This window comes from Chiloscyllium plagiosum, chromosome 10 (assembly GCF_004010195.1).
Source record: "Chiloscyllium plagiosum isolate BGI_BamShark_2017 chromosome 10, ASM401019v2, whole genome shotgun sequence".
Classification (NCBI taxonomy): domain Eukaryota; kingdom Metazoa; phylum Chordata; class Chondrichthyes; order Orectolobiformes; family Hemiscylliidae; genus Chiloscyllium; species Chiloscyllium plagiosum.
The window spans coordinates 43,421,142-43,443,097 of NC_057719.1; the positions used below are offsets into that span (position 1 = coordinate 43,421,142).

Here is a 21,956-nt window from a genome sequence, read left to right on the forward strand (position 1 = left end):
ATAAATGTGAGGTGCTGCATTTTGGGAAAGCAAATCTTAGCAGGACCTATACACTTAATGGTAAGGTCCTAGGGAGTGTTGCAGAACAAAGAGACCTTGGAGTGCAGGTTCATAGCTCCTTGAAAGTGGAGTCACAGGTAGATAGGATAGTGAAGAAGGTGTTTGGTATGCTTTCCTTTATTGGTCAGAGTATTGAGTACAGGAGCTGGGAGGTCATGTTGTGGCTGAACAGGACATTGGTTAGGCCACTGTTGGAATATTGCGTGCAATTCCGGTCTCCTTCCTATCGGAAAGGGGCTGTGAAACTTGAAAGGGTTCAGAAAAGATTTACAAGGATGTTGCCAGGGTTGGAGGATTTGAGCTACAGGGAGAGGCTGAACAGGCTGGGGCTGTTTTCCCTGGAGCGTCGGAGGCTGAGGGGTAACCTTATAGAGATTTACAAAATTATGAGGGACATAGATAGGATAAATAGACATAGTCTTTTCCCTGGGGTGGGGGAGTCCAGAACTAGAGTGCATACGTTTGGGGTCAGAGGGGAAAGATATAAAAGAGACCTAAGGGGCAACTTTTTCACAGAAGGTGGTACATGTATGGAATGAGCTGCCAGAGGATGTGGTGGAGGCTGGTACAATTGCAACATTTAAGAGGCATTTTGATGGGTATATGAATAGGAAGGGTTTGGAGGGATATGGGCTAGGTGCTGGCAGGTGGGACTAGATTGGGTTGGGATATCTGGTTGGCATGGACAGGTTGGACCGAAAGATCTGTTTCCATGCTGTACATCTCTATGACTCTATGATTATACACTAAAGCCAGTGTCAGAGAAACAGTGAGAATGTTTCTTGGATTAGAGAAGGTTAGAGGTAGGGGAAAGGCCTTTGAGAGTTTTAAACACAAGAATATATTGAGGAATAATGACAAGGAATTTTAAATTTGCAACATTGAGGGACCTTACGTCCATGTTGGTCATCATTAGCTGACATAGAAGGTAAGTGGAATGAGGTGAGGAATAAGATATTAGAAGTAGAGTTTTAAATGAACTGAATCTTACAGAAGGAAACTGAACAGCACTGAAACAGCTTCGTAGAACAAAAATACCAACATGATAAAGGCATGAGTGGAAGATGTCCAAAGGCACGAAGCAAGTGGGTGATATTACAGTTTTGGTGTTGGGGAGCACATGGAGTAAAACAAACATTAAACTTTAACTCAAAAAGGATGCAAACTGCCTAGTTCATCTTGAGCAAAGAACCAGGAAAGACAGGTGGAATCATGAGGTTATGGAGCCTGGGGTTTGCTGAAGTTAATAGTTTTGAACTTTACAATATTTCATTCAAGAAAAGTTTGGCCCAGTTACAACTAGATACTAGATACTAAGAGCATCTTTAGAAGAGGTGAAGAGAGACAGTCGAGAGTCTATATCATTACCATATATGTGCAGACTGATCCCCATATTTCCCAATCATGTTGCCAAATGGTAGCATCTGAACCGGAAGATGACAAAGCCCAAACTTTCCTCACTTTCTCCAAAGCCCAAAGGTAGATCTATTGCGATTCAAAAGTAATGACACAACGGCAGGAAGACAGGCCATTGCTAGAAATGCACTGATTACAATTTGATACACGAGTGTAAAACCAAATGAGGGCAATCCCATTAATCTGACATTGGAAGAAATTAAGTCAGTGTCAAAACCTGCGGAGATTTTAATGAATGTAGCCAGTCAATGACAATGTCATTTATGACGTTATTTAGGTTATTTTTGGTGGTGTGGCAGGGATAGAATCTAAATAAAGATTCAAACAATGAGCTGTGGGGGTGGAAATACAGGCATAGTTTTGGAAGGGAAGAATACAATTAAGGATACAAAAAAAGGAAATCTGGAAAGAGGCATAATAGCTTTCAATAACAGAAAGACCAAGGATTAAAGCAAAATATTGCAGATGCTGAAAATCTACAACAACCACAGAGAAACTCAGCAGATCTGGCTGCATCTGTGGAGACAGAAACAGAATTAACATTTTGAGTATGGTTTACAGAATCAAGGAAAAGACTTTTGAGCAGGTGGCTGCTGATAGTTTTTAAAGGGGAACCAGAAAGTGGAAGAATCATATGTGACATAGCTAGCACAGAAGACAATTAGATGGTGAACAGCTTATGAGAATGGGGAGCAAATTTGATTGATGAATTATCTTAAAAAAAGGAACAGGAAAGAGAAACTAGAGCAAGATGCAGGGATAAGGGGAGACTGAGGAGAAGTTTTGTTTGATAAGCACAGGCGGCACGGTGGCACAGGGGTTAGCACTGCTGCCTCACAGCGCCAGGGACCCCGGTTCAATTCCCGCCTCAGGCAACTATCTGTGTGGAGTTTGCATGTTCTTCGTGTCTGCATGGGTTTCCTCCGGGTGCTCTGGTTTCCTCCCACAAAGATGTGCAGGTTAGGTGAATTGGCCATGCTAAATTGCCCATAGTGTTAGGTGAAGGGGTAAATGTAGGTGAGTGGGTCTGGGTGGGTTGCTTTTCGGAGGGTCGGTGTGAACTTGTTGGGCCGAAGGGCCTGTTTCCACACTAAGTAATCTAATCTAAAAAAACAACGATCTAAGTATGGTTTTAGTCTTAGTGGCAAAGAACCCCATAAGAACATAAAAGAAATGGGTTTATTGTGTGTTTACCTTCGAATAGATTAGCTAACAGAGCAACAAATACTCAGAATTTGAAACTGCATCAGCAAGAAATGAAGGTGAGAGTAGCAAGAATAAATGTTCTTAACCTACTGGATGGTGGCAGCAGGACAGATGCAAAAATGGTGTTACTACCTGTAAAAGAAAATGACAAATGGTTTAAAAATGTCACCAGCAATTAAGTTGTAATCATATTTAAGTTATACAAGAACTGCAATATGTGGCCATGTTTTAGGATACAGTGATTTATATAAATGGATTGTCTAAAACTTGAAACTTTTAAATTCTATTCTGCATAACACAATTAAGTTATAAATTATGTTCGATGGTGTAAATTCTGCCAATCCTGCCTCAGTGAATGTCACATATTTCAACATCAAAGTAATATAACTATTAAGTTGTCTGATCTCCCACCCAGCCTGACCTGGAGACAACAGTAGTCTCAGTCTGAACCAGGGAGAGAAGCACTTTGGGGATTGGTAAGTGTAAGATAGCAGGATAAACAGGGGAACTGAGCTTCAGAAATGAAATTAACAACCTTTGGATCTTCAGAGAAGTGATGGCTCAAAACATTAATAAACAAGAAATTGCTGGAAATTGTTTTAAGAGTTTTTTTTTAAACAGTAGTTTGGTGTTACAGCGAGATTTAATACTTTTTATCTCAAACGTTAATCTTTTTCACAGTCCTCTATAGAAGGTTTTAAGCTTAATATTTAGCTGGGTCAGAAGGTATTAGGGTGACCAACAAGCCAACATGAAATATAATACTATATGACATAGCAGTTAATTTATGACAGTTTGGTTGATCTTGGGCATAGTCAGTGTTAAAGACTAGTCTAATTCATTTAACACATCTGTTATTTCAGCAAAATAGAACTATTTTTCAAATACTTATGTCACAGCTTTGTTTATTGTGCCACCTGGCACATGTAGGAAGTGACACAAGCCTTTTAATTCAATATGTAATTTTTAGTATCTGCATAACGTTACAGCTCTAGTGTTGATGTAAACCTATGCTTTGCATTAGGATTCAATACTTGCTAACTTAATGCAACAAAATGAACAGTAACAGTACACTTTAATTTCACTAAGTGAATGCAACTAAATGAAGGAAGCCACGTAAAGTAAATTCTCTTCAGTGCCATTTCATTGTAATTATCGGAGCAGATCATGAGAATGATCAAACATTTTGTTTTGGATATCAAGCAATGAAAAATGTATTCAAATTTATTAAAATCAGATGAATGCAATTATCTGTTAATCAACCACAGCCAGACAAAAGCAGTATTGTTACAATTAGTAAGCAGATGCTGTTGAGTCAAGAAACAAAAGCAAGCCAACAGCATGAGTGGACATTAAAAAACCCAGCATGAGCTGCCATACCAGCACCAATGTGAACAGGAGCAAAGATCGTGGAACAGACTGAACTTGAACTACCTGCAGAAGACACAGGAATAAATGAAAGTAAAAGCACAACAGCTAGAAAATCAGCCACACTTAATGTGTCTAATTTCTGCAATGCACGTAAGTCAAGAGTATGTTGCTGGGAAAGCATAGCAGATCAGGCAGCATCCAAGGAGCAGGAGAATCGACATTTCGGGCATAATCCCTTCATCCTGATGAAGGGCTTATGCCCAAAATGCCGATTCTCCTGCTCCTCGGATGCTGCCTAACCTGCTGTGCTTTCCCAGCAACACACTCTCGACTCTGATCTCCAGCATCTGCAGTCCTCACATTCTCCTCCCATGCACGTAACCAAATATTTACTAATCATTGTATTTCCAGTAAGGCAATTTTCAATTTTAAAATTAATTTTAACCGTTTCTCCTTAAAATACCAGCATTAGCTGAGAAAACATCAGGTCAAAGATTAGATTGGTTTTCCAGTGCCTCAATGTCTTCTTGTGTACAAACAAACTGATGTTTCAGCACATACTTCAAATTAAATCTGCAACCATCTGGTCTGTTAGTAAATTAGTCAGTGTCATGACCTATGTGATTTCTGTGGCGCTATGAGGAACACACTCAATGATTTTGAAATTTTCTTCAAAAAGATGTCTTGAGTCACATACTTGTCACTTGAAACTTTAAGGTTTTAGAAGGGCAGCTTACTTAAGTTTATTAACCCAGTATCAATATTAATGACATGTTACAGAACAAAATGACACTCACTGGTAGGGCTGGAAACATCTCCATCAAACACATTGAACTCAGGAGAAGCAAATACACTTGGAGTTGATGGTGTATTTGGGGAGTTTGGGATAGACAATGTTGAATCATTTTCAGTTTCAGGAATTCTGCTGAAGCTGATCTTGCATGGTTCCTGTATAGGATTCTTTGGGATTGCAGAGGTAGAGGCATGCCTTGAGGGATTTGGTCTTATTCCTGGAGACTTTAAGGAATATGATGTTTTTCTTGGCTAAAGAGAAAAGGTAAATAAGATTATTGTCACTGCTAAAGTTAACATCACTTCTTGCAGAATAGTAAAATATAACTGATACCTGATCCAATAATATTAACACTTTTAGATCGCATGAAGAAAAGGTACTGTAGTAGACATACCCAGCAACAATGTTGGGTTATTTCATTCCTCATTCCCAATACCCTTAGTGTTTTTTTTTATTTTTGTGCCTTCTCAGCACAGATGGAGAATACAAGTGATGTCAGATTTTGATGGGACTGCTCATTGGTTGAACTCCTTCAGAACAAAGTCATAACTCATTAAATAAAATTATTTTCATCATTTTGAACTACAAAACTCATTATTTTTAATCAGAACCCTACAAATAATGTCTCAAGGCTAAACAAAAGAACAGAAGAATTCAGGATCTGGAGTTTTATCAAACTGTCACAATGTCAGGACAAATTGTTTTCTTCAATAAAGGTAATCTAGTGATGGATTCCCTACCCATTCTTGAGAAGACTCAATTGGAAAGGTGGTTTCCACATGATTTGCTCGTCCAGCATAGATACTGGTATGGATAAATGATATAATTCCATTCAATTTAGTATTATTCCTTAGGCAAGAGGAAACTTAATATTTCCACAAAACGCAAAGAAAGTTTACTTTTGGCTGATCAGTCAGCAACACTGCTATTATCCAGCAATGATATCTGGATAATAAGAATAATCACTTTTTAAGTAAACTATTTTCATGATATAACAACATGATTTTAGCATTCACTAGAAAAACATTAAGATTTGAAGTCCATCATTTGTTGTGAAGAAATCAATCTTACAGAAGGTGCAACTATGAAATATTATAAATTCACTGAGATATAGGTTTACATTGTATATAGATGAACACAGCGAGTTACTATATTCTCATAACTTTACAGAAAGTTAACTACTGAAAGAATTCCAATTTACTGTAACATGTAACAATCTAAACAATCATAGCGAAAAAAGGAGATGGTTGAGATAATGGATGCCAGGACCAGATGGCACGTATCAGAAGCTGCTGAACAATGCAAGAGTGGGAATTAAGAGATCCTGACCTTGGTGCTGAAAGATAAAAGAATTGTAAAAGCTACATTGCTTTTCAAAAAAAAAGGGGACAAGGATAAACATAGCAACTATGGGGGAGTCAGTTCAACCTTATTGGTGGAAAAGTGTATTGAATCAAGAATCCAGGATAAAATTAACAATCACTTAGACAAGAATGGATTATTTAAGGAATACCATCATGGATTTGGTAAAAACAAATTGTGGGCAACTAACCTGTTTGAGATTTTTTTGATGCGGTAATAGAGAAGGTTGAAAGTGTAAAGTAGTTGATATGGTATACATGGATTTCAAGAAGTGTTTTATAATAGATTATGATATATATTATATATAACATGTATAAAATATAATAGAATTTCCAGCAAAGTTGAACTCCATGGAATTAAAACTAAACAGTGACAACACAGATACAAAATTAGCTAAGTTACAGGAAACAAAATAGTGGTGGATGGCTTGTATGTAGAATGAACTGCCAGAGGAAATGGCGGACGCAGGTACAGTAACAACATTTAAAAGCCATTTGGACAGCTACATGAATAGGAAAGGTTGAGGGGGATATGGGCCAAATACAGGCAAGTTGGACTGGTTTAGTTTGGGAAACTTGGTCAGCATGGATGAGTTGGATCGAAGAGTGTTTCCATGCAAATGACTCTAATACTCTATGGTAAGCCTATGGAATTCTCTATCACAGAAAGCAGTCAAGGCCAAAACATTGAATGTTTTCAAAAAGGGTTTGGATATAGTTCTTAGGGCCAAACGGATTAAACCCTCCAAAGAGTAACCCACCCAGACCATTTCCCTCTGACTATTGCACCTAACACTATGGCCAATTTAGCACAGCCAATTCACTTGACCTGCACATCCTTGGACTGTGGGAGGAAGCTAGAGCACCTGCAGGAAACCCACTTAGACACGGGGAGAATGAACCAACTCCACATAGACAGAGGCTGGAATCGAACCTGGGTCCCTAGTGCTGTGAGGCAGCAGTGCTAACCACTGAGCCAAATGCCGCCCCAAATGCTATGGGGAGAAAGCAAGAACAAGGTAGGATCGAAGGCCAAATAGTTTACTCCTGCACCTATTTTCTACATTGCTGTATTTTTAAAAAGTGAATTAAGCAATAATGTTTAAATGTAAAACCAAGTGGCATACTTATCGACTTTAAGCCAATACCCTCAAATGAATGCAAATTGACTGATGTTCTTCTCCTCAACTAATGCGACTACTAAAACAAAATCAAAATTATGGGCAACTTACAAAGCGTGGTGGCTGTTTGCAGTTTCGTGGTTCAATTACCAATGATTTGTTGAACAAATAGTCTGTAAACTCTTTTTCATTTCTGTTCTCCATTGGATTCAGATTTTCAAAGAATTTCTATGCATTAACACAAACAGATCTTTAATGACTTTGTGAACTATGTAAAAAATTTATTCTAAAACTGGTAATAAAGGATGAACTTTATGAAAGAAGCACCAAAATAACTACCTTTATGTCAGTCTCCACTTGTAGGCAGTAGGGCTGATTCTGATACTGTTGAATTTCGCCCGTGATTTCAGCTACTTTCCTTCGTTTGCTAAAATTTATTAGTTCTTTCCCGCATCGTTTTAGAAAATCTGGATTCCCCACTTCGGTTTTAAGAATATTTGTCAAGTAAATACCTTTGATCAGAAACAATTCATAAACATTGGTCTTAAAACTTGTCTCCAATATACTTAACTAATTATAAAATAAACTTATTTGGAAGCAACACCTTTTGAAGTGCTTAGGCTTACAAAATTATGAGGGGCATGAATAGGATAAATAGGCAAAGTCTTTTCCCTCGGGTCAGGGAGTCCAAAACTAGAGGGCATAGTTTTAGGGTGAGAGGGGAAAGATATAAAAGAGACCTAAGGGGCAACGTTTTCACACAGAGGGTGGTACGTGTATGGAATGAGCTGCCAGAGGATGTGGTGGAGGCTGGTACAATTGCAACATTTAAGAGGCATTTGGATGGGTATATGAATAGGAAGGGTTTGGAGGGATATGGGCTAGGTGCTGGCAGGTGGGACTAGATTGGGTTGGGATATCTGGTCGGCATGGACAGGTTGGACTGAAGGGTCTGTTTCCATGCTGTACATCTCTATGACTGTAGGTGGTTGTGGAGCAGGACCATAAGACACAGAATTTCTAGCAAAAGGTTACAGTATAATGCGGTTGAAATATATTAAAAAACTGATATTAAGTCTCACCTTTTTGAATGGTTTTCCTAGTTTTGGTTTGTTAATATGTAAATCCCAGAACTCCTTTGAAATCACATTCTCAAGATAACTTCTGATTTTCTAACAAAATGTGTCATCTCAGCTCAGACGATGTATTAAAGGTGTGAGAATAATGTCTGTCTGTGTCCCAACCTTGAGACAGACTGGTTCGATTTCTGAATTGGGATTTACAGAATCTTACATGAATTAACTGTGTCTCAGAGAGGGTGCCGAATGTTCTCAAAGGAGAGAGGGACCAGCAGGAGGGCATTGTACATATTGGTACCAATGACATAGGAAGAGAAAAGGATGAGCTTCTGAAGGGAGAATATAGAAAGTTAGGCAGGAATTTAAAAATGAGGTTCTCGAGGTTAGTAATATCTGGATTACTCCTAGTGATACGAGCTAGTGAGGGTAGGAATAAGAGGATAGCACAGACGAATACATGGCTGAGGAGCTAGTGTATGGGGGAGAATATTCCTGGAACTACATCCTGGGAGGTTATTTGGGTGGAACTCAGAAATAATATAGACCCCCTAATAGTCAGCGGGAAATTGAAAAACAAATTTTTAAGGAGATTTCAGTTATCCCAAACAATAATACGGTGGTTATGGCAGGGGATTTTAACTTTCCAAACACAGACTGGGTCTGCCATAGTGTTAAGGGTTTAGATGGAGAGGAATTTGTTATGAGTGTACAAGAACATTTTCTAAGTCAGTATGTTGATGTACCTACTAAAGAAGGTGCAAAACTTGACCTACTCTTGGGATATAAGGCAGGGCAGGTGACTCAAGTGTCGGTGGGAGAGCATTTTGGGGCCAGCAAACATAATTCCTTCAGTTTTAAAATAGTGATGCAAAAGGATGGTCCAGATCTAAAAGTTGAAGTTCTAAATTGGACGAAGGTTAATTTTGATAGTATGAGGCAAGAACTTTCAAAAGCTGATTGGTGCAGATGTTCGCAGGTAAAGGGATGGCTGGAAAATGGAATGCCTTCAGGAATGAGATAACAAGAGTCCAGAGACAGTATATTCCTGTTCGGGTGAAAGGAAAGGCTGGTAGGGTAGAGGAATTGAGGGTTTAGTTAAGAAAAAGGAGGAAGTATATGTCAGGTATAGACAGGATAGATCGAGTGAATCCTTAGAAGAGTATAAAGGAAGGAGTATACTTAAGAGGGAAATCAGGAGGGCAAAAAGGGGACATGAGATAGCTTTGGCAAATAGGGTTAAAGAGAATCCAAAGAGTTTTTACAAATACATTAAGGATAAAAGGGTAACTATGGAGCGAATAGGGCCAGCAAGGCAAAGATCAGCAAGGCAACCAATGTGTGGAACCGCAGGAGATGAGGGAGATACTAAATGAGTATTTTGCATCAATGTTTACTGTGAAGAAGGACATGTAAGATATAGAATGTGGGAAACAGATGCTGACATTTTGTAAAACGTCCACATTACAGAGGAAGAAGTTCTGAGTGTCTTGAAACGCATAAAAGTGGGAAGCTGGGAAAGTGATTGCTGGGCCCCTTGCTGAGATATTCATATCATCGATAGTCACAGGTGAGGTGCCAGAAGACTGGAGGTTGGCTAACGTGGTACCATTATTGAAGAAAGGTGGTAAGGACAATCCAGGGAACTATAGACTAGTGAGCCTTGACTTCGGTGGTGGGCAAGTTGTTGGAGCGAATTCTGAAGGACAGGATTTACACATGTTTGGAAAGGCGAGGACTGATTTGGGATAGTCAACATGGCTTTGTGCGTGGGAAATCATGTCTCACAAACTTGATCGAGTTTTTTGAAAAAGTAACAAAGAGGATTGATGAGAGCAAAGCAGTAGACATGATCTATATGAACTTCAGTAAGGCGTTCGACAAGGTTCCCCAAGGGAGACTGGTTAGCGAGATTAGATCTCATGGAATACATGGAGAACTAGCCATTTGAATACAGAACTGGCTCGAAGGTAGAAGACAGAGGGTGTGGTGGACGGTTGTGTTTCAGACTGGAGGCCTGTGACCAGTGGAGTGCCACAAGGATCGGTGCTGGGTCCACTATTTTTCGTCATTTATATAAATGATGTGGATGTGAACATAGGAGATATAGTTAATAAGTTTGCAAATGACACAAAAATTGGAAATGTAGTGGGCAGCGAAGACGGTTACCTCAGATTACAACGGGATCTTGATCGGGTGGGCCAATGGGCTGAGGAGCGGCAGGTGGAGTTTAATTTCGATAAATGTGATGTGCTGCATTTTGGAAAATCAAATCTTAGCAGGATTTACAAACTTAATGGTAAGGTCCTAGGGAGATTCCTTGGAATGCAGGTTAATAGCTCCTTGAGAGAGTCACAGGTAGATAGGATAGTGAAGGCTGCATTTGGTATGCTTTCCTTTAATGGCCAGAGCATTGAGTATAGGATTGGGAGGTCATGTTGCGGCCTTACAGGACATTGGCTAGGCCACTTTTGGAATATTGCTTGCAATTCTGGTCTCTTTCCTATCGGAAGGATGTTGTGAAACTTGAAAGGGTTCAAAAAAGATTTACAAGGATGTTGCCAGGGTTGGAGGAATTGACATATAGGGAGATGCTGAATAGGCTCAGGCTGTTTTACCTGGCGTGTCGAAGGCTAAGGGGTGACCTTATAGTGGTTTATAAAATCATGAGGCGCATGGATAGAATAAACAGACAAAGTATTTTCCCTGGGGTCGAGGAGTCTAGAACTAGAGGGCATAAGCTTACTGTGAGAGGAGAAAAATAGAGAAGGGCCTAAGGGGCAGCATTTTCACACACAGGGTGGTGCGAGTATGGAATGAGCTGCCAGAGGAAGTGGTGGAGGTGGTACAATTGCAACATTTAAAAGGTATCTGGATGGGTATTTGAATAGGAAATGTTTGGAGGGATATGGGCCAAGCGCTGGCAAATGGGACTAGATCAGGTTGGGATATCTAGTTGGCGTGGACAAGTTGGACCAAAGGGTCTGTATCTGTGCTGTACATCTCTATGACCTTATGACTGTACGTTATGTATTTTTTGAACAAAATAAAATATAATTCTGCAAATACACATTCAATCCATAAACTTATATGTGTGTGCATGCAGGAGAGACAGAGTGAGTGTGTCTGTGAGAGTGTGAGTGAATGTGAGAGTGTATGTGTATGCATGGTAAAGTATGTGTGTGAGTGTGATGGGGTATAAGCCTGTGAGGGTGCGTGCATGGGTGTGATTGTGGGGCGTGTATGTGTGCCTATGAGAGAGGGTGTATGCTAGTTCAAGAGAGCGCATATAATGTAGTGGGGTCACCTATAGTGTGACATGAACCCAAGGTCCCGGTTGAAACCATCCTCATGGGTACTGAACTTGGCTATTAGCCTCTGCTTGGCCACTTTGCATTATTGCTTATCCAAAAGTCCACCTTGGAGAATGTCCCAGGCCGGTGAAGTATTCCCCGACTGGGAGGGAACACCCTTGCTTGGTGATTGTTGCGCAGTGTACATTCAACCATTATCGTAGCGTCTGCTCTGTCTCGCAAATGTACTATGCCCCAGGGCATGTCTCTCACACATTCTTTACCAAGCTTACACATACACGTATACACTCTCGCTCACATGCACTCACACTGACTCTGTCTCTCCGACACGCGCACACATATGTTTATGGGACTAATCTGTATTTGCAGAATTTTATTTTGCTCAAAAAATGCATAACCTCCAGTCAATCCATATAAGATTCTGTAAATCCCACTTTCGAAATAAAACCAGTCTGACTCAAGATTGGGACACAGAGTTACTTTAACCTCACACCTTTAATGCACTGTCTAAGCTGAGATGACACATTTTGTTCGAAAACCTAAAGTTATCTTGAGAATGTGACTTAAAAGGAGTTCTGGGATTTACATAATAACAAACTGAAACTAGGAAAACCATTCTAAAATGTGAAAGATTTTAAGTGCTTAATATATTTCAGCCGCATGATACTGTAATCTTTTGCTATAAATTCTGTGTCTTATGGTCCTGCTCCACAACCACCTGATGAAAGAGCAGCGCTTCGAAAGCTAGTGGTTCCAAATAAATTCTTTGGACTATAACCTGGTAATGTATGATTTTTAACTTTGGCCACCTGAGTCCAACACCAGCTCCTCCAAATTATAAAATAAGCAAGTCACTGATTTCAATGTTATTAATTATAAAAAGTGCAAACTAAGTTAGTGAGAAAAAAGACTTTGGGTAACAACCAACTTGACATTCTGTACAAGTTTTTATATATATTGTGTATGTAACGTAGCTAATGGAAATAATGTGCAGTCATTTACCAATACACTACAGAAGCAGGTATAATGCATAATACATTGTTAAATCACATCAAAATACTAAATTGATAATTAGTTGTATTACCTACCAAAGAAAGGCACACAAGGTGGATTTATTGACTTAAGTTTAGCTAGGTACTTCTTGAAATGGTCTTGACTTAGGTCCACTGCTTCTTCTAAAACTTTTTTCTTTCTCTCAGGCAATGCCTATGTAAAATATGTAATAAAAGGTGCTCCAATGTAGTTTAAAGAAATCAAGTGCTAGATAATTTTAAAAAAATACCGGGAAGTCAAATTCCTTTAAAACTGACAGTTATGATAGAAATTCAACATTTATTTGAATTAAAAGTAGTTTGTTTTCATTTTCTTATTAATAACAGCATCTCTGACATTGCACTCTGATTTTTCATACAGGATTCACATTTGTCAAACAAGAAAAGAGAATAGGTTTTTTTTTATTCCTAAAAGGACACAAGATAAACCGAAAACAGGGTACTTAGTTTAACCTCAGTGTTGGAAAAGCTTTTAAAAATATTAAAGCAAAATAATTACAGACACTTGAACAAATGTAGATTAATTAAGGAAAGTCAACACAGATTTGTTGAAACTAGATCATGCATAACTAATAGGTTTGTGCATTTTTTGGTGAGATAATGCGGGGGGGGGGGGGGGGTTGATGACGATAATGCAATTAAGTTGGTGTACATTCACTTTCACAATGGATTATAAGATAAAGCCATTAATAAAGTTGCAAAATTGGCAAATAATTGGTAAATAAAGTTTCAACAAATAAATGCATCGTCACAAATTTTAATAGGAAGAATAAGGAGGTAACGTGTTACTTGGAATTTGCAAGTCTAGGTAGGTAGAGGGGATAAGGAATCTCAGAATACAAACACACTGATTACAAAGTTATGCCACAAGTCAACAAGGTAAAAAAAAACAAAAAGTAAACCATTCATCTGATCTTATTTTTAGAGGCTCAGCATTTAAAAGTAAGGAGGTTATGTTAAATCTGTCTCCAACATTGCCTCGACCACACAGGGTATGGTGTATAATTCTGTTTTCCCTATTGTAGAAAGGATAGAGACATACTGGAGAGCGTACAGAGATGATTTATAGGGATAATACTAAAAGGGTGAGAGTATTTGAATCAATGAAGGATCAACAGGCTGGTCTCTTTTATCGTGAAAAGAGGATGAGATTTCAACATTATGAAAGATTTTGATAGAGTAATGTTTCTCTTGTAGCGAGAAGCTAACAATATAAAATAATAACCAAGACATCCAGAAAAAATTTCTTTCCCTTACATGATTTTGCTAGTAGAGGTGAATATAATAGTTCCATTCAAAGATAGACCACCACATGAAAAGAAAGCGGATTAGAGGGTTACAATGATTGGAATTAGATTAGTAAAGGTGGGAGAAGGCTCGAGTAAATCATCTATTTTGACATGTACTAGTTGAGCCAAATAGCCTGTTTCAATGACAATTATCCTGTGTTTAATCTCAGTCAGTTTAAAATCCACAAATTTCTCTCCATTCTGTGAAACACTGACCACTCTTAAATTTACACACATTGTAAAGACAAAATTAGGAACAAAAAAAGAGGGACACCACATCATCACAAACCACAAACAGACTCAGTGTCATTCAAAGAAGTTTTTAACTTTGTGCACATCAGATGCTATCAAGTGAGAACCTCAACCAGGCAGAAGTAACTGACTACATTATTCTTTTAAATCATAAGAAGGAGAATGTGCATGACACAACAACACAATCCCAGCTAAAATTGGGAACTTCTGAAAACATTTTCTCTTATTTAAACTCCCCCTCGCCTCTCCCTACCTCAAGCTGTTAGAGTTAATGTTGTATAATATTGAGCAAGGGTAGGAAGGAGGAAGTGACGAAGAAGAAAAATAAAGGAAAACACTTACATTAAGATTACATTACACTTAAATTAAAACACAAATTAAAAAAAAAATCACCTTAGCATCACCATCTTTTAAATCATTGACAAATAATGGTGAATAATGGTGAATGGTGAAACGCAGGAAGAACAAAATCAACAGAAAGCATTTTCTGAATTGTGCAACTTTCTCCAAGTAGCTGTTAATTGATCTGTTATTATAATGATATTTTATATACAGGTTCAAACTATAATTGGTCATTGTTGTACATACTGGATGAAAGATTCAGATTTATCAGATTTGTTCCATATAGGTCAATTACAAATAAGATGATTAACTGCCTAACATATATTAATTGAATATTCAAATAGCAGCTGATAAATTGACTGACAGTTATATTTAAAAATGAACAGTGCTTTTTACTTGAATAATAGAAATAATTGCAAATATTAATTGATCAGGAGGTGCAAAACTAAAACAGTCCATGTAAAACACTCACCTCAAAAGTGTGATCCAGCCTATAAACTGGCACAGAGTTTACTGTACTGACAATTTCCAGGACACCATTAAAATTGTTGAGTTCCTGGAAAACTTGCAAGATCTCTATAATTCGACTTAAAACTGCTACTCTCTCCTCAAAGTTTTCTGCTTCTACAATACACCTACAGAAGGGAAAATAATAAATATTCACAAGTAGAAAACATGAAAAGTGTTGTGTCAAAAAATTAATATTTGTCTTGCTGAAAAACACATCAATCTCATCTCTGTTTTCTATACTGCAGGTGTAGTTAGCTATCAAAACCAGAGATTTTCCAAACGGGGCAAGTCAAGTGTTGTAAAGATAGTAAATAGAGGTGCCTGATTACCATATATACTCAGTTAATAGTCAATCTTGTCTACAAGTCCATCTTGACTTTTGCCAAAAAATTCCAACTTTTTTTACTTGCCATCTTCATTGTCAAAATCAACTTGTCCTCGTGCAAACCTGCTCGTTCAAAGGTAAATAGTCAGCTCCTCTTGTCTGCATAGAGTAATAAAAATATTTTGAGTCCTTTTGTGCTCAACATGGAGACGGGGTTGACAGGAACAGTCTCTGACTTTGCAACTCTTATAATCAGCTGAGGTACTGTTTGCAGCTTTTTAAAAAATATTCATTTATTGAAAACGAGATCACTGGCTGGGCCAGCATTTGTTGCCCACCTCCAAGTGCCCTTGGAAAGGTGTTGGTGAGAACTCCCAGGGCTCTCCCTCCTGACTCTACACTGGTGGCACATGACATACCCAGGGTAGTGATCATGTTGTCTGGGTCTTGTGAGTATGACTACATTAGGCGGTTTCTGCATGTGGAATAGCTCACCCAATTTTAGCACTAGCCCCCAGACGTTGGTGAGGAGAACTTGCAGAGTTAGTAGGGCTGAGGTTATCATTGTCATTCCGGTGCCTACGTTGATGCCAGAGGGCTTGCTTGATTTTAATCCTATCGTGAGATTTTTTTAAATGGGTTGATACAACTGAATATCTTTTTATGTCATTTCAGAGGGTGGTTGAGAGTCAACCACATTGATGTGGGTCTGCAGTCACAGACTAGACCAGACATAGATGAGAACCTCTGTCGCTAGCATGTTACCTGGGTCTCTGCATTATTAGTCCAGTGACAATAGCAAGAAAATGGAAGAGGATAAAGAAGAATACTTGCATACAATGGATTCTTACTTGACAAAATCTTGGTAGAGAAACAGAATCCCAAAACAAGCATATACTTTGAGTTCTTGGTAAAGAGTGGCTTACTGGCTTAAGTCTCCTTAATGTCCCACTGGACAGGACATGGTGTTTGTATACATAACATTAAAGTATGGAATAAGCTGCTGAAAAGTGATAGATTTATATATGTATATATTACCTTTTTAAGAAGTCAGATTTTCAAAATAGTGGTACATGAGTGTGGTTATTTTTGTGAAGGGTTAATTTAAGAAAAAACTAGGTCAGATAGTCCTTCTGGAACAGCAACCTGATCTATATGCATGAGAAAGTATTAGCCCCTAAGATGTTAACACTGAATGTTTCACGACAAGTGGAGGAAACATTGAAGGCCATTAGCTTGTCTTTAGAATAGAATAATCAAGGATTGAAAGTTCCAATGTGAGCTCTAAGGAGACCTGACTAGAGTCAGAAGAAAATATAACCTCTCTTCAAGGAAGAGTTTCATCCAGAACAGTTCAAACAATAATTTATCTCAATAGAAATGTTTAATTTGTGCAACTTCCAGTCCAGGAATATTTAGCTCGAAATTGGCTGGTTATCAGAAGCTCTCAGGTGTATGGTTATAATTGTAAGAAAACTTCACAGTTCACAAGAAACAAACTAGGGAGAATCAATTAACTCAAATTTGAAGTTTGACATGGAAATATAATTTCTCTTGATGAATTGTTACAAAGTGATGATGGTGGGAAATAGACTGAAACTTTGTTTTGGTGGAAAATTTAACATTTTTCGAACTGTGATTTATATCTACGTAGATTATTCTTTTTAGATTAGATTAGATTAGATTACAGTGTGAAAACAGGCCCTTCGGCCCAACAAGTCCACACCGACCCGACGAAGCGAAACCCACCCATACCCCTACATTTACCCCTTACCTAACACTACGGGCAATTTAGTATGGCCAATTCACCTGACCCTGCACATCTTTTGGATGGTGGGAGGAAACCGGAGCACCCGGAGGAAACCCACGCAGACACGGGGAGAACGTGCAAACTCCACACAGTCAGTCGCCTGAGGCGGGAATTGAACCCGGGTCTCAATTTCTGTCATGTTGTTTAAATAAAGCTCTGTAGCCCTACATAACTACCTACAATGAATGACCACCAAGTTTATTAAAATAAAGACAAATAATCTGTCAGGTGAAGTTTCATTCTATGATCTGACTTGTCTAGTAGTACCATCAGCTGGGATCATAACAGAAATACTTGACTTGAAACGTGGTCATGACAGGAGACTCCCAGGAGGATAATGAAGATATTTTAGAGATGTCATCAAAGCATAACCCTGAACAGGTTAAACATCCATCATTGCCTCATAACCAACCAAAATGGAGAAAGTTAGTTTGTGAAGGCACCAAAAACAAAGTATTTGTCAGATATATACTCAGGCAACGTCCAGACACTGGAGAAAGCACACAAATCATCAAACAATTTATCTATTTACCTCCCTGCATGTGACATGTCTGTAGATCGCACATTGAATCGATCAACCATTTCAGAACCCTCTGAACCCGAATGAAAGCAAATCATCCTCAATCTCAAGGGATTGCCTAAAATAATTTTTGTTTTTAAAAGGGTTATGGCTATAGATGCAATTTAAAGTGAGCAGTTTAATTTGGCTCCTATGTCTCTTTACTGTCTTATTCTTAACACTTTAGAAATTATGTTTAAAGGGAGCCAGCACAACCCAACATGTCACCAAAAACGTTTCCAATTATCAAACATAAACCCAGTTTCTGTGGAAATGCAGAAGGCAAGAAAGAAAAGTCAAGCCAGATAATATAACAGAACAAAATATTACAAAACTGGCGTTTAACCAGCCAAGTTAAAGTTTTTCAACTCTTCCAGTGGCTGTACCATTTTCTGTGTTGGACTATTATAATGACAAGAAATGCTCCCTTAAAAAATGTCTGATTGAACATAATCATGGAAGGCTGCAATTTTTTGATAGGACCATTGCATCAATAAACATCCAGATATTCTTACTTTCATTAAAATGATTCAGGATAATACGCTCAATCAAATTATTTTCCGATCCCAAGAGGACACAAAAAGCATCACTGTCGAGTCAAGGTACAGCACTTAATTGATGATCAATGATTCAACTACTCTAGCCAATTGTGATAACACCATAGCTTTCAGAGGTGCATTTTCTTCTGGTCTTTTTAATGAAGAAATGTTGAGACAGAGATGCCAATCAGTCTGCTCAAAGCCAATAAAGAAAACAGCTTGAGGCGCCTTGGGAATTTTTTTAAAACTTGGAACAACAGAAGCAGCTTGAATGGATGGGGTCAAGCTCCCACACAACCAGGATTTTTAATTTTAGCTTTCAGCAATTGCTGGGGTCTTGACATTGGATGTGGAAACTCCTATTCCTCTCTGTTACAGCTAAAAGCTGGGGTTCTCTTCCTGCTGCTAGAATTGCATGTGAGACAATCTAATTTACTGAATTTGCTTTTGCCAAATTTGCCTTTATTTATGGGATATTACTGTACTGGAATATTTGATTTTTTTTAGCATTTCAATAGTGTTATGGTTAAGCCAATTCTTTTACTTTAGTGTTACTTTGTCTGTATTTTAACAGTGTAAAAATAAAGTGCTTAAAGTCAAGTAGTTTGACCAATCAAATTGCATCTGGAATGCAATGTCTTATACTTACCTTTAAAATAAGAAGAGTTAGGGTCAAGGCTATCTTCTTAATATATTTTGAGGGAGTTTGGTCTGGTTCTTTTACACAATATAGAACATAGATAAATACAGCACAGAACAGGCCCTTAGGCCCACAATGTTGTGCTGAGATTTAATCCTAATGTAAAATATAGTAACAACCTATGCACCCCTCAACTCTCTGCTATCCATGTGCATGTCCAGCAGTCGCTTAAATGTCCCCAATGACTTCGCTCCCACCACCTCAGCTGGCAATGCATTCCATCATTGACAAGTCTCTGCGTACAGAACTTACCTCTGATGTCTCCTTTATACCTTCCTCCTAATATCTTCAAACTATGATTTCTCGTACTAGTCAATCCTGCCCTGGGGCAAAGTCTCTGGCTATTGATTCTATCCTCTCATTATCTTGTACACCTCGATCAGGTCTCCTCTCTTCCTTCTTCTCTCCAGAGAGAAACGTCTGAGCTTATTCAATCTTTCTTCATAAGACAAGCCCTTCAGTCCAGGCAGCATCCTGGTAAACCTTCTTTGCACCCTCTCCATAGCCTCTGTATCTTTCCTACAGTAGGGCGACCAGAAGTGGACCAAAAGTATTCCAAGTATGGCCTCACCAGGGACTTGTAGAGCTGCAGCAAACCTCGCAGCTCTTAAACGATCCCCCAGTTAATGAAAGCCAAAACACCATATGCTTTCTTAATAACCCTATCCACTTGGGTGGCAACTTTGAGGGATCTGTGTACTTGTACACCCACATCCTTCTGTTCCTCCATACTGCCAAGAATCCTGTCTTTAATCCTATATTCAGCATTCGAGTTCGACCTTCCAAAATGCATCAATCACTTTGCATTTATCCAGATTGAACACCTTCTGCCATTTCTCAGCCCAGCTCTGCATCCTGCCTATATCCCGCTGCAGTCTGCAGTAGCCTTCTATACTCTCGACGACACCTCCAATCTTTGTGTCATCTGCAAATTTACTAACACACCCCTCAACCTCCTCATCCAAGTCATTTATAAAAACTACAAAGAGCAGAGGCCCAAGAACAGAGCTCTGCGGGACCCCACTCAGCACTGTCTTCCAGGCAGAATACTTTTCATCTACAAACACTCTGCCTTCTGTCAGCCAGCCAATTCTGAACCAGATAGCCAAATCTCCCTGTATTCCATACTTCCTGACTTTATGAATGAGCCTACCAGGGGGAACCCTATCAAATGCCTTGCTGAAGTCCAAATACACCACATCTACTGCTCAACCCTTGTCGACCTGTCTTGACACCTCCTCAAAGAACTCAATAAGATTTGTGAGGCATGACCTGCCCCTCACAAAGCCATGCTGACTGCCTTTAATCACACTATGCTTTGCCAAATAGTCATAAATCCTATCCCTCAGAATTCTTTCCAAAACTTTGCTGACCACAGACGTGAGACTGACTGGTCTGTAATTGCCAGGAATTTCCCTATTACCCTTCTTGAAAAGTGGAACAACATTCGCCTCCTTCCAATCCTCCGGTACGACTCCCGTGGAGAGTGAGGAGACAAATATCCTCGCCAGTGGCTTAGCAACCTCCTTTCTCGCTTCATGGAACAGCCCAGGATACATCTGGTCTGGCCCGAGGGACTTATCAATCGTAATGCTTTCCAAACTTTCTAGCACATCATCGTCAACAATCTTGATCTGGTCAAGACTGTATCCCAGCTCCTCAAAGTTTTCATTTACAACAAGTTCCCTTTCCTTGGTGAAAACTGAAACAAAAAACTCATTTAACGCTTCCCCTATCTGCTCAGACTCCATGCATGAGTTCCCTCCGCTATCCCTGATCGGCCCTACCTTCTCCCTGGTCATTCTCTTATTCCTCATGTATGAGTAAAACGCCTTTGGGTTCTCCCTAATCCTTCTTGCCCAGCCTTTTTTGTGCCCCCTCCTGGCTCTCCTCAGTCCATTTCTGAGCTCCTTTCCAGCAAGCCTGTAATCCTCCAAAGCAGTGCTAGATCCTTGCTTCCTCCACCTTATGTAAGCTGCCTTCTTCCTTTTGATGAGAAGGTCCTTTGTTCTTGTCATCCAAGATTCCTTAATCTTACCCCTTCTTACCTGTCTCAGAGGAACAAATTTGTGCATCACTCGCAACTGCTCCTTAAATAGTCTCCACATGTCTGCTGTGCCCTTTCTGTGGAACAATTTCTCCCAGTCTGTACTTCCCAACTCCTGTCTGATAGCGTCATAATTTCCTTTTCCCCAATTAAATATCTTCCCTCGGTAACTGCTCCTTTCACTCTCCAAGGCTATGCTAAATGTGAGGCAGTTGTGACCACTTTCACCAAAGTGCTCTCCCACCGCAAGATCTGACACCTGAACAGACCATACTCCTTTAGTATTAACCCAAAGTGATAAAGACATTAACAAAACAGATTAGGTTCAGGTGGGAATTAATGGAACCATAGAAACCAAAGCTGTAAACATGCAGGTCTGAAAGTAATATTACAAACCTGTGGTTTTAAACAGTTACTTTCCAGGAACACAGTCACATTCATGTATACAGTAGATCAGCATTCTACTTACTTCTCAAACCACAGAGTAAGGTTTGTTGTATGTCGAATCATTTTCAGTAAATTTGGAGAATTTAACTCTTTGTTTTCTTTTGTCCAGACACTTCCCACGAGTTCAGATGGTTGAACAGCCCTGTTAAAAGAAATTAAAATAGAGAATATTGATTTGGAGATTTTAAAAATCATTGTCCAGAATCATAAGAACAAAGTCACATCTAATTATCAGGAGGTCTGAGAACAAAGTTTAGTTCCTCAAATTTTATTGAAAGACTAAAACATTTATGCTGTGGCTATTATTTTTCATTTTTACAGAGGTCTTAAAAAACAAACATCCAAAAGCACTTGAATATTATCCCA

General features: G+C 39.0%; 1 protein-coding gene across 2 annotated transcripts in view; it reads right to left on the reverse strand.

Moving 5' to 3' along the window:
- sos2 (son of sevenless homolog 2 (Drosophila)) overlaps positions 1-21,956 on the reverse strand; it is a 99,940-nt gene that overhangs the window by 8,350 nt on the left and 69,634 nt on the right. The window contains exons 15-22 of one of the 2 annotated variants that reach the window (XM_043697601.1): positions 21,613-21,732; positions 15,126-15,288; positions 12,807-12,924; positions 7,668-7,840; positions 7,440-7,556; positions 4,851-5,097; positions 4,063-4,116; positions 2,773-2,814 (exon numbers count right to left, since the gene is read on the reverse strand). In XM_043697601.1, coding sequence (XP_043553536.1) covers positions 2,773-2,814; positions 4,063-4,116; positions 4,851-5,097; positions 7,440-7,556; positions 7,668-7,840; positions 12,807-12,924; positions 15,126-15,288; positions 21,613-21,732 — 1,034 coding nt within the window. The remainder of the gene's footprint in view (positions 1-2,772; positions 2,815-4,062; positions 4,117-4,850; positions 5,098-7,439; positions 7,557-7,667; positions 7,841-12,806; positions 12,925-15,125; positions 15,289-21,612; positions 21,733-21,956) is intronic. The other variant, XM_043697602.1, reaches the window with a different exon arrangement.